A 12,805-nucleotide genomic window follows, 5' to 3' on the forward strand; every position below is an offset into this window, starting at 1 on the left:
GAATCCAGCGTAGAAATTCAGCGTAGGAATTAAGCAGACGAAATAGCGCAGGAATTTTAGTAGAATTTGTTATACAAAATGGTAGGGAATCTTTAGAACATGCATATTGTTGTCATCCACGCGATGTTCCAACCGCTGCTTTTTATCAATCTCTTGCATTTTCTTTCTTTTTCTTTCCCTAATGAAAAAAAAAACACAAACTTGTCACAACTGTCACCACTGTCACAATAACGAAGAGGATGAAAAAAATCGAAACCTGCGGATTGATAAAAAGTGCGATGAATGAATTTAATTTCGGAACATTAGTGAGGGGCCGCCGCGAAAAGTGATCCTTCCGTGCGATAACAACCCTCGGACTGCGGGGGAGCAGCAGGAAGAGGACGAACCCTTGTGTTGTGTTGGGACGAACATATCATTTTCCGGTTCAGTGCAGTGCGGAATCTAATCGCGCGGTTTCCACAGTACGCCAAGCGTGAAAATAAATTAGGGCGCCCTTCCGCCTAAGATTAGATTAATCCCCAAACATCGATAGGTAGAACGAGAGAGAGAGAGAAAGAGAGCATCTTCCCCTGTGGGCCGGACTGCAACGCACGGGGTGGACTCGGGAGGGGCTCCGTTTGGCTCCAAAACACGCCACCGCCTAAAGTGAGCGGAAGCATGTACCAAAGCGCTTGCACTGCGGCGGCCGCCGGCGGTTGCTCCGAGCCGGAGCGCCACGACCGGGACGGGCTGATCACGCACGAGACGGCCGTCGCCCCGGTCGAGCACGACTACAGCGGGTTCGATATCGTGAAGGCCACCCAGTACGGGGCGATAGCGCGCGTGAAGGAGCTGATCGAGGCGGGCTGGGACGTGAACCAGCCGGACAGCGAAACGGTCACGCTGCTGCACTGGGCCGCCATCAACAATCGCAAGGACATCATCAAGTACTTTCTCGACAAGGGTGCGATAGTGGATGCGGTGGGCGGCGAGCTGAACGCGACCCCGCTGCACTGGGCCACCCGGCAGGGCCATCTGGGGGCGGTCGTGCTGCTGCTGGCGGCCGGTGCCGACCCCAGCCTGCGCGACGCGGAGGGCTGCTCCTGCATCCATCTGGCGGCACAGTTCGGCCACACGGCGCTGGTGGCGTACTTCATAGCGCGGGGCGTCAATCCGGACCTGCAGGACCGGGGCGGCATGACGGCGCTGATGTGGGCGGCGTGGAAGATATCCGCCCTCGATCCGGTCCGGTTGCTGCTGACGCTCGGCGCCAATCCGAGCCTGGCCGATCACACGCACGGCAATACGGCGCTGCACTGGGCGATACTGGCGCGCAACGCGACCGCCATCAGCACGCTGGTGCTGAAGGGCAAGGCGAACATGGAGGTGCCGAACCTGCGGGGCGACACGCCGCTCACGATGCTGCAGCCGCACCTGGGCTCGATCTGGATCGGCACGAAGGTGTCGGACCGGATCCGGGAGGCCACGCAGCAGTCGCACCGGCGCAACCCGCTCGTCCGCATGACGCTCGACAAGCGGTTCCGCTGGTGGAGCATGATTGCGACGCCGTTCCTCGTCTTCTACCTGGTCGGGCTGGTGTTCTGTGCCGACACGCAGATCATCATCAAAATATTCCTGCTCGCCTGCCTGTACAGCGTGGCGTACACGATCGGGCAGCACCTGTTCGACGAGAACCTGATGGCGCTGCTGCCGCTGAGCGTCTACATGGCGACGAAGCTGTGGTTCTACGTCACCTGGCTGACGTACATTGCGCCGACGGTTTCGTTTCTCGCCTCGCTGGCGTTCCTCGCGTGCAGTGCGGGGCTGTGGGTGTGCTTTCTCAAGTCGTGGCGCGGCAACCCGGGCGTCATCCAGCCGACGCAAGAGCAGCGGTTTAGGGTGCGTTGGGAAAAGAAGGGTTTATTGGACAAAAAATAGGCAATTAATGTTTTTTTTTCTTTTCATTTCCAGACCATCATTGAACTTTCCGAGCGTGGTGCAAGCGGATTTGAACCGTCGGCTTTCTGCTCCGCCTGTCTGGTCCGGCGGCCGGTACGCTCGAAGCACTGCTCCGTGTGCGATCGGTGCGTCGCCCGGTTCGACCATCACTGCCCGTGGGTGGGCAACTGTATCGGTGTGTATTGGAGCGCATTGCGCTTCCCCTTGAGACCATTGTGTAACACGTAATTCGTTTCGTTGCAGGTGCGAAAAATCACAAATACTTTATGGGATTCCTGTGGATGCTGCTGATCATGTGCGGCTGGATGCTGTACGGCGGCTCCAATTTCTACGTGCAAACGTGCTCCATCAATATGGATGAGGGTAAGGGTGGTGGAGGGTCGGGTCCGGGGCACAGAATTAAAGGAAAAAAGGAGGAACGATTATTGTAGTGATGGGAAAGATGAAGTTTTCGTCGGAATCGATTCCGGAATTAGCACCCGAATCGGAATCGAATCGGAATTGGCTTCGGAATCGAACTCGGCGCCGGAATCGGAATTAGCTCCGAAATCAGAATAGGCTTCGAAATCGGTTTCGGCATCTCCATAAGAAGAGACGTTTGGGTCCAATGATGCTACGTATGGATAGCCGCAAAGAATCAAAATTTATTGGTAAACGATCCCTTTTCATGGAGATTCCCGGACTGATTTCGCTTCTGGGGCTTTTTATTTCAATTAAAGAACTGATTCTCATTCCGGAGCTAATTCCATTTCTGGAATCCATACTTAATTCCGTTACCGGTGCAAATTGCGGTTCCCTGTTCGATTCCGATTCCAGAGCCGATTGTGATTTCGGAGCTGATTCCGATCCAGCAATTGATTCTGAATCAACTTCAGAATCGGCTCCGGAATGGGTTCCGGAATCGGCTCCGGATTTTCCGGAATTAACTTCCGAATCGGAATCGGCTCCTTAAATGCCTCAGGAATTGTTTCCGGAATCGAAATCGGCTCCAGAGTCAACTCCGGAATCGACTCCGGAGTCAACTCCGTAATCGGAATCGATTCCAGCATCGTAATCGGCTCCGGAATTGATTCCGAACACGGAATCGGAATCGAGAAGGTCTATTTCCGAGTTCCCACCACTGAACTAATACATATTTCCTCTTCACCTCAGGTTTGTGGTCAGCACTGCAAGCGATCGGTTCCTGCAATCCGTGGGTCGGCTGGGTGATGGGCAACGCGCTGCTGCACATGTCCTGGGTGACCGTGCTGACCATCTGCCAGAGCTACCAGGTCGTCTGTCTGGGCATGACGACGAACGAACGGCTGAACCGGGGCCGCTACCGCCACTTCCAGGCCAAGGGCGGCAAGAGCCCGTTCAACCGTGGGCCGGTGAAAAATCTGTTCGACTTTCTCGAGTGCAGCTGCTTCGGGCTGGTGCAGCCGCAGCGCACCGACTGGATGCAGTTCTTCGAGTTCGACAAGCACGTCGAGCACGAGCCACTGCTGCGGCCCGACAACTTTCAGTACGTCTGAGCTCGGGTCGGCAGCGAGCAAGGGGACGCACAGGAAGACGCAGCAGGACAGCAGCCCGTTGAGCCCGCCGACCGGCAACCGGAACCGCACCAGGCGGCCCGCCCGGAACCCGGCGGAGCGCGAGTTGGCCACGCTGCTGCGGACGGAAACGATCAACGCGATGCTAAAGTGTGGCAGCAAGTCGAAACTGTACTGATGGTTCAGCAGGCGACCGGCGAAGGCCGTGGTGCAGCAGTGTGAAGGTAACCGAGGTGGTGGTTGGGCAAATTCTCTAGTACCCATCGATTGCATCGATTCTCCTCTCTCTCTCTCGCTTCTTACGCAAAAAACAGTGATAGCTGAGTGAGTTTGGTTGGTGAAAGTGTGTTGGTGATTTAGCGAAGCAGTTAAAAGTTTTCCTTTCCCCGTTTCGTCCATTTTCGTCGGTGCATTTTTCCGCCTCTTTTTGTGCATTATTTACGCAGACGGCGGATGGGATAGGGCAAGCAGGTGGTCGCACTATCGTAGAATTAATTATAGTATTTTGGTATCATTTTCCTGTGCTGTTTTTTTTAAACATGAGTGTGGGAGTGCGCAAGAACCGAAAGGCTTTAGATAGGGAGTTAAGAAGATTACGCAGCAAATAGTGTGGGTAGGAAACGCTTATAGAAAAAAAAAACATAAAGCACAGAACAATGCCCCGTTCACACACAGACACACCAACCATACCAATGATGATGAAATAAGTACGCTATACAAACGGGGACAAAAAAGGGAAAATTAGAGCACGTGTTCGACAGAAAAAGAGAAGGATAACGAACAAATGAAAGACACAAATTACTAGCATGTAAGAAGCAAAACATATTGAAACTGTGGAGGAGTAGGGTGTAGGATTAAGGGCAAAATGAAGAAACATTTAAAAGTCAGACACACAAACCCCCATACACACCAAACAGAACGGTCGATCGTAGTAGGATGGGCGTATTATGCGTACAGAAACAAAAGATTACAATTCATTCCATTGATCGCGGTGGAAACGAGGCCAGACCTGTAGTGAACCTTTGTAAAGTCACAGGACACAAAACGCATCTCGGTCACTCGGCTGACCGATTGTCGCTGTGCGTATTGCATACCATTTGCATCCTTTTAAGAGACATAAGCAAGTGACACGTACGCACTGTATTGTAAAGTGTATTGATTGCATCCAACTATCCCGTTTCCCATTGTGCTCGGTGTGTAAAAAAACAAAACAAAAATATGAAGAGAAACGGTTCCGTTTTGTTCATCGCTCCTGCTCCTTGCGCCATCATTACGCGCCGTCACGAATGAAACCATTATCGATTCAGCCCAAAATCAAGCAATAAGTGTTGTTGCTAGTTGTGTTTCCAAACGTATATTTCACTATCCTAACCTAGAGCGAAATCCATGTAGATAGTGTTATAAAGAAAACTGTTGGCCAGTGCTGAGGGTCGGCATGTTTCGTTGTTCGTGCTGCAAAACCCGATATGTGTGCGTGGAAGTAATGGGCCGTTACTGTGACGGGAGAGAGGTGACGAAAATGGGGAGGGACAAATGCAAACTAATCAACGCTGCGGTGAGCTCTATCTCGTATCCTTGCTAAACTGTTAGCTCTGCTATCTAATGAAGTACTATATTCAGGGAGTAAACTTATAGGGAGAAGAATTAAACACACATACACAGAGAGAACACACCACCGTCCCTTTTGCGAGTAGAAGAGTGTTGATTTTGTAGATCGTTCTTAGTCGTTTATTCAGCTTTTTGCAAAAGTCTTTCCATTTGTGAAATTTCATCCCGCTTTGTTTTGGGCCCTTTCGATCGTCAGCACAGTTTGATTGATTGGTTTATCAAATCCGCACGATAAGCTTTCCGCAACAGTGTAAGGGTTTACTTCAACCGTTAGCTAATCTAACCCCACTCGCTATTACCGAACTATTCCTTCACAATCGTATTCCGTTCTGAAACATTCTAGTCATTCTTCAGCAGAAATCCTCTGTGCAGAACGGGGACGGCATGCACACTATTACCGGCAAACGGTCGGTACCAGAATCAGAGAGTCAGAAGGATGGTCAAACCTGGTTAAGCGAGTGCGCGGCGGAAGAGCTGTAAATTCTTCCAGTAACAAACACACACACACACGAAACAAAACAAAACAAAAAATGCAACAATTTAGGACTAACTGAACGCTTCTTCCAGCTCGCTTGTTCTTATTGTTCCTTGTGGCCCCCGCGGAAAGTGAGGAGAAGAACAAGCGTTTGCAAAACGATTCTCACCCTTCCGACCACGCGGTTTGGCCAAGCGCGCGCGCACTCACACACACTATCGTTAGGAGTGGGAGAAAGCTCCTAAGCAGTCGGAAAACAGTTACAAACCATATAAGGCCACCTTAAAGAAAACGGGCCCCATTGTATGTGTAATATTTCCCCTTTATTAAATGCTGGGCCCGAAGGGGGGCCTCGATGGTGCATTTAGGCGAACATACGAACCAGGCAGAGGCAAACACAAAATATAGCCGTACATATAGGAATAGAGTATCTAAACGTTAACCACCAAAAAAACTTGGAGTTCCATTCTTCTATTCGCACACCCACAAAGCACAGGCAATAATGTATTGATAATAAAGATAATAAACAGTAGATAAACAATACATAATCCGTACGAATCAAAACACCAACGGACTGCAACGGAAAGAAAGCGTTCAATTCAAATCCAGACACACTCCGGCAGCTGTCAAACGCGGTCCCGCTGACGTTGACGTTTGGCGCGGCTAATGACAGCCGGATCGTGCGGAAAGTTTATTTACATACCGTCTTCTACCTCCCGAAAAACACGGGTCCCTTAGCAGTTGCGCACCGCAAAACAAGTGATTTTTTTGTGTGTAAAGCTTAACAAATTCTAAATTGTGAAAATGCCGGCCGATATTCTTGGATTCGCTTACGCAGCAACGGTGGCCGCCGGTGGCATTGTCGGATACGCGAAAGCAGGTTTGTTGTGCGGAAGGGTCGGTCGGGGGGAGATGTTTCGCAATCCTCCGAAAGACTATTTTCATCCACGTTTGTTGTTGTTTTGCTCCTTTTTTGTTTTGTGGTACAGGTTCCGTCCCCTCGCTGGCAGCCGGTCTTACCTTCGGCGCACTGCTCGGGTACGGTGCGCTGCTGTCGTCGAACGAGCCGCCCCGGCCCCTGCTGCAGATTGGCACGGCCCTGGTGCTGGCCGGTATGATGGGGTCGCGGTGGGCCCGCTCGGGCAAGTTCATGCCGCCGGGACTGATCTGCGTGCTGTCTTGCGCAATGCTTGCCCGTGGTCTTATCTACCACAACCGCTATCTGCCGATGATTGGCGCCAAGCAAGAGTAGAGGTTGCGTACGGGGCAGGAGGTCGTTAAATTATGCATTTATGCAACGGGCGCTGTCGGACGGGCCGGCACTGATGCAATATTCCACCCAGCGCCCAATGGGGTCGAAGGTTGTGTCGTGCCGTGGGTCGTGGAAGATAGCGTGCGCAAAGTGACAAGAACGTCGAATCACGGTGATGGGAATATAGCGATAAAATAAAAGTACTAGTATTGTTTCCATACGCTAAGGTACATTTTTGATGGTAGAGAAGGAAAAACAACACGAAAGAACGAATTGAGCTCGGTTGGATAGATACAGAAGTGAACAGAGTGATGAGTAACCTCACAGAATCCGTGGAGATTTTTATTCACTGAACAACATTAATGGTGGGATGATCTGTAAAATCTATAGCGGCGCAATAAGAGCAGGAATCGCTTGTCCAATGTCATCAAACGTATTGACTATGTCTGTCTGTCTGAATCAACCAGCAATAACGTACTGAGTAGGTGACTTGCTGGAGATAAGTCAGAAGCTCAGCGGGTAGGAGTCCAAATCAACACGCCAAAGACAAAATACATACAGAGAATAGGGTCTAGGGATAACACCCCAGATACCTTCCCCTGTATCACCATGGACGAAGACACACTGGAGGAGGTGGGTTCCTTCGTATACCTTGGATCCCAAGTCACATACGACTCTGATACATCCTTGGAAATTCTGAGGCGCATCCTCGCTGGAAATCGCACCTTCTGTAATCTACGTAAGTGGCAGCGATCTGGTCGCGAACAAACGCTCTACCGGACTTTAATAAGGCCCGTTGTGCTCTACGGACATGAGACATGGACCTTACTAGAAGACGATTTACGCACACTAAGTGTTTTTGAACGCAAGGTGCTACGTTCGATCTTTGGCGGTGCCTGAAGAAGACGGTGGTATGATGAGCTGTACGTGCTACTAGGTGATCTTCCGATTGGAATCCTGGTGGCAATCGGGAGACTGAGATGGCTGGGGCGTCATATAGCGAGGAGGCCTGTTAGCTATCCTGCCAGGAAGGTCATCGAAAGCGACCCAACATGCAGGCGGAGGAGAGGGCCGCAGCGAGTACGATGGCTTGACCAGCTCGAAGCAGACTTGCGCCGGATTGGTGTCTCGAGTTGGAGATTTGCAGCACTAGACCGGGCGTTATGGCGCCACATTCTGTTCACGGCACGAGTCGACCGACGGCTCAAGTCCGTTATATATATATAGGTCCCTAGCAGCTCAACAAGCTCCTATAGCACAATCTCCATATACTGAGGAATCAGTTGTAGGCACAATGTCCTTGAACAATATCCAATGTTAATACACTGTGCAAAGTAAGCGGAAGATCTTTACTACCTCGAGATCATCGTCCCGTTTTTTTGGAGGATCTTCCGAGGAGTAATCTTCTTGACCAAGGTCTGGAACAGAATATTCATATTCATATTCATTTTTAGTTATCTACCTTCTAAAATACTTAAATAATACTTCTTACCTACGTTCCTAACCTTACAAAAATTAGGGCAGCACGTGATTATGGGAGGTTCTGAGGCGGTGTCGGAAAGAGGATAAGGGGAAGGGTTGGGGTGGATGACACATTGTATTGTCTCCTCCGAAAAAAAATTATTTATTGAGTAATTATTATTCAATATTTATAATTGTTAAGTAACATTGTTGATATAGTTTCATATAGCAGTTGTTATTGATTGGTAAGTTGTTAATGGCGTTTAAATTTCTCAAACCCATATGTGATCGTTTAATGAGCTTTGATTAGAGATAAAGTTTAAATAAAGATAAAGATAAAGAGATAAAGTTAAGCGGCGGATCTAACGGTGGGCGGACTTAGCGGCCGTCTGGAGCCCGTCGATGTAGGGGCCCCGTAGATCGATAGTCTGACCCTCCCCTTTGCTCTATCATCATCTATAGGGGCCTCCATTCGTCGTACCGCTTAGCGCCCCTGATATTCTAAATCCGCCTACTAACGCCTACTAATATTGAATAAACCTACTAAAGGCACTAAAAGTTCCAATTGGAGCCTTAGCTCCATCGTTACAAATCTAATCCATCGTTACAAATTTCAAACTTTTTCTTACTTCGTACACATCATGTAAGTCACGAATTTCGATATTCGGAACGTTGGGTAACAGTGTTGCAACCTGTTGGCCAATGTCATGCCGCCGAGAAGGAAAAGAGCATATAATTAGTCGAGTCAGCCGAAGCATCGGTTCGATTGTTTTGAGAAAAATAAAACAGTTCGAATATACAGAAGTTTCTAGCACGAGCGTTTCCAGCGCAGGCAGTTTGGGAAGTGCAGCAGCTAGCTCTCGATAACGCGGCCGATCTGAATAGGAGTAACACTTGAGCCATAGCGTGTGTAGCCGGCGCATGCGTTCAGCAAACAGATCACACAGTCCGTTCAGCTGTGAGGAATCACATCTAATCAGGAGACATTCTATCGATGCAAACTGCGCCAACGATGGCCAATCAATTTGTGTGGCGTCTCCCAACTCAAGTCTTTCCAGTAGTGGCATGCGAAAGCCAGCGAACGATAACATTTTGTTGCTGTCCTTAATTGCCAAATGTCGCAGGTTCGTTAGGTTGGAGAGGTGGTGGAAGGATGCCGGGTTTATCATGCGCAGATACGAGAGCGACAGGCGCTCCAGCTGTACGCACGTTTCGCCAATGGCCTGCAGCGTCTCATCTGTCACCAACAGAGGGTGAACTTGTAATATCGTAAGCTGTGTCAGCTGCCGATAAAACTGACTCCCATACGTTGAATTGGTTCTCACGAGCAGGGAAAGTGAGCGATGCTTCGATAGTGTCTGAATTACCAGCTCTGACAGCTGCTTCAGCTTCCAGTACGGTTCCTGGCCACCGTGCTGTACATACTGCTTACCAATGATGGACCCCAGATCTATTTCTAACACCGAAACGTTCAGGCTCCCCATTTTGGGGCAATCGATCCTGCCGGGCCAAACGTTGCTCAGCAACAGCTTTTGCAGTGAACGGTTGACAAGGCTCAGCTGACTAAACGGGTACGGATTATCCGTAGCTTCATGTCCGATGTACAACACTTGCAAACTTTCCATCTTAGTCACCACACCCGAAAGTTTTACGGCAATTTTGTGCAATTCATACCCGAGATCTAGCTTCAGCACAACCAATTGCTGTATCAAGCGCGTCGCGAGTAGCTTGTCGTGGGCAGCTTGCATATCATCGAGACTGCTTGGCTTAGGGTGACACCTCACGTCGAGATGAAAGCGGCGGTAGGCACGTTTTGTACGCTGCAGCAGTGTGACTGCCTCTTCCATGGTTTCTAAAACGTTTCTCAGCGGCGGAAGATCTTCTTTTCGGTTGGTTTTCTTGCGGCTGCTCAGCACAAACCGACGTGCACTGTAGTCGGCAAACATTTCCTCCAAACGGTGACATGTTAGCGAAACTGCCTTCAATGATTCGAGATTCAGATGGTCAAAAATGAAGAAAATGAGCTGAAAGGTGAAACGGAACCATGAAACTATCCAGGAATTATTTTAAAGCTGGATTCTTACCTCTGGAGACAGCCTGTCGAAAGGGGATCCGGCATCGGAGGGTTCCATTATATTTCCGCTCCTATTAACGCTTGGATTGTTAATGTATCTGTAAAATCAGACGAATTGCTATGCTACATTCGGCTAGCGTCAAGGGGTGATTTCCTGTGGATGTGGTTTTGCGAAAACATTGGGTTTAAAACATCTGGCTGACAGTGTGTTTGGTCATAAAACCATGTTCGGCCATAAACACACGAACTGGAATTTCGCGGGCGAGAAACTCCGCCTACTGTAGACGGTCTGCCAGCGCCGCAGTGGCGACATCTGGAATAGTTTGCGTAAAAGTCCATATATAAAAAAATGGTGGCCAATTTTTGCGGTATTTCATCCACACGAACTGTCAAACGATGGTTCTGGCCAGTATGGCCAGATTATTTTGGCGGTTATGGTCACTTCCAGACACACCGAAAAATCACCGTAATGAAAAAAATCGGATGAAATATAACGCATTATAACGTTTCTTTCTTCGGTAGACCGATTTCGGCCCACCAGTCGATACAGGGAAATCCAAACGAAATTGCTGATAGTTTGCCTCTATTGCACAAAATAATTCACTTTAGACTTTAACCTTTGCATTTCCAACCTTTGCCGGAATAGGTTGATTGGTTATATTTTAGGTACTGAAGCAACGTTTTTATTCCAACGCACCTTTTCTAACTCCTTGTCTGCACAAATTTTGATTCTTTCAACGTTGGGCACCAGTTTTGGAACCTCGACCGGAACAGTCGTTCCGTCGCTGCCGAAAGAAAGTTGAACTGTTAGTTTAGTTAACTGCAGTAAGGGTTTCATTACATTGAGGTGATTCAAAGATGGCATATTGTGCAGTACGAGCGTTTTCAGCGCAGGCAGTTTGGTGAGCGCTGCAAATATGTTTCTATACCACGAGAGCTCTAAATCTATTGATAGCTTGATCCATAAAAAGCGGAGACGGTTCAAGGGCCCAGCGAAAAGATCACATATTTGCTTCTCCTGCCAAGGAAAGGCTGTGATCTTCAGCCATTCGATTGAATCAAATCCTTCGACTGGGGGCCAGTAAATTTCCACGAAGTCTAATAGAAGCCTTTTCAGATTGGGCAAGCGAACGCCAGCGAATGATATGACGTTTCTGGCGCTTAAAATGTTCAATTCTCGAAGGTTGTTCAGGTTCGAAAGGAAGCGTAACGAATTTCGGTCTTCCACTTCCAGCACTAGGAAATATAGGAGCTCCAGCTGGACGCAAGATTCGCAAATGGTCTGCAATATCCAATCTGACGCGCCGTTATCGCTGTAGTATAATTTTTTAAGCTGTTTCAACTGTCGATAAAACTGTACCCTATAGCTTGCAGCTAATGTCGAAGAATCGGGAAACGGATGACTGTGTAAATGTTTAGTAATTACCAGCTCTTTTATGTGCTTCAGCTTCCAGTAAGGTTCCCGAACACCGTGCAGCGCATACTGGTTACCAACGATAGCCTCTATATCGAATGGCCCTTTAACGACAAGGCTCTGCATATTGGGGCAATCGATCCTGGCCGGCCAAACGCAGTCTAGGGACAGATTATGCAGTGAACGGTTGATAAGCTTCAAGTCACTGGACAAAGGCAGATTGACATTTGTCAACTGATGTCGATAACAGATGTCTAGCTCCAGCAAGCAGTCCATCCTGGCCACCGCGTCCGATAGATGTACGGCCAAATTTCCCGATAAAGCCGGTAAATCAAGCTTCAGCACGGCCAGTTGCTGCAACAACTGCTTGTCGTGTACAGCTTGCATATGCTCGACACTATCGGCCTCAGGCTCATATCGAGACCTCAGGCACATCGAGATGAACTCGACGGTAGCGACGTTTTGTAGTCTTCAGCAAAATGGCTGTCTCTTCCACCTTTTCGGCAATTCTTCCCAGCTGATAGCTATGAAAGGCCAGTCTATTCCCGGGGATGCACAAGAAAAACCGATGAGCACATTGGTTCGCGCATATTTGCTCCAACCGGTGGCATGTAAGAGACATCGCCTTCAACGCCTCCAAATCAAGATGGTCGCATATGGCGCAAATAAGCTGGAATGTGAAATAGAGTTAGAGCTGACACTATACAGGTTTGATTTAAAAGCAGTTACTCACCTCCGGAGGCAGCTTGTCGAAAGGGGACCCCGCATCAGACGAATCCATTATACGTTTCGATTATGATCTTTGAAAATCTCTCATTGATCCGAATATCTCTGAAAATCTCACAAGCTCAAGGGATAAAGAGTTAATATTGAACGACCACGTTGCTTGGATGAATTGTATGTGAACTGCGTTACTTGGATGTATTGCGTTAATCATGTTACTTGGATGTCTTGGATGTCGGATGATCAGTTGTTCAGAAGTGAGTTGTGAGAGAAAGAGAGAGAGAGAGAGAGTGAGAGAGAGAGAGATACTTAAAGAAAGAAATACGAA

The 12,805-nt window shown here is 48.8% G+C and overlaps 4 protein-coding genes across 4 annotated transcripts; 2 read left to right on the forward strand and 2 right to left on the reverse strand.

Annotated features, from left to right (window-relative positions):
* Positions 1-217: 217 nt before the first annotated feature.
* Positions 218-6,101, forward strand: LOC120955410 (palmitoyltransferase Hip14). The gene is made up of 4 exons (XM_040376259.2): positions 218-1,878; positions 1,951-2,113; positions 2,182-2,301; positions 3,091-6,101. Exons 1-4 carry the CDS (start codon positions 658-660, stop codon positions 3,450-3,452), a joined length of 1,866 nt encoding a protein of 621 aa, XP_040232193.1. The 5' UTR covers positions 218-657; the 3' UTR covers positions 3,453-6,101.
* Positions 6,102-6,208: 107 nt separating this feature from the next.
* Positions 6,209-7,025, forward strand: LOC120958922 (transmembrane protein 14 homolog). Its single transcript, XM_040381996.2, has 2 exons — positions 6,209-6,433; positions 6,543-7,025. The coding sequence occupies exons 1-2, from the start codon at positions 6,358-6,360 to the stop codon at positions 6,803-6,805; spliced, it is 339 nt and encodes a 112-aa protein (XP_040237930.1). The 5' UTR covers positions 6,209-6,357; the 3' UTR covers positions 6,806-7,025.
* Positions 7,026-8,423: 1,398 nt separating this feature from the next.
* Positions 8,424-10,456, reverse strand: LOC120959274 (uncharacterized). The gene is made up of 2 exons (XM_040382555.2): positions 10,351-10,456; positions 8,424-10,290 (listed from the first exon to the last, which is right to left on the reverse strand). Exons 1-2 carry the CDS (start codon positions 10,396-10,398, stop codon positions 8,860-8,862), a joined length of 1,479 nt encoding a protein of 492 aa, XP_040238489.2. The 5' UTR covers positions 10,399-10,456; the 3' UTR covers positions 8,424-8,859.
* Positions 10,457-12,166: 1,710 nt separating this feature from the next.
* LOC125907360 (uncharacterized) lies at positions 12,167-12,738 on the reverse strand. The gene is made up of 2 exons (XM_049609019.1): positions 12,488-12,738; positions 12,167-12,424 (listed from the first exon to the last, which is right to left on the reverse strand). The coding sequence occupies exons 1-2, from the start codon at positions 12,533-12,535 to the stop codon at positions 12,167-12,169; spliced, it is 306 nt and encodes a 101-aa protein (XP_049464976.1). The 5' UTR covers positions 12,536-12,738.
* Between the last annotated feature and the right edge of the window lie 67 nt (positions 12,739-12,805).

The sequence above is a fragment of the Anopheles coluzzii genome, chromosome 3, assembly GCF_943734685.1.
Source record: "Anopheles coluzzii chromosome 3, AcolN3, whole genome shotgun sequence".
Lineage (NCBI taxonomy): Eukaryota > Metazoa > Arthropoda > Insecta > Diptera > Culicidae > Anopheles > Anopheles coluzzii.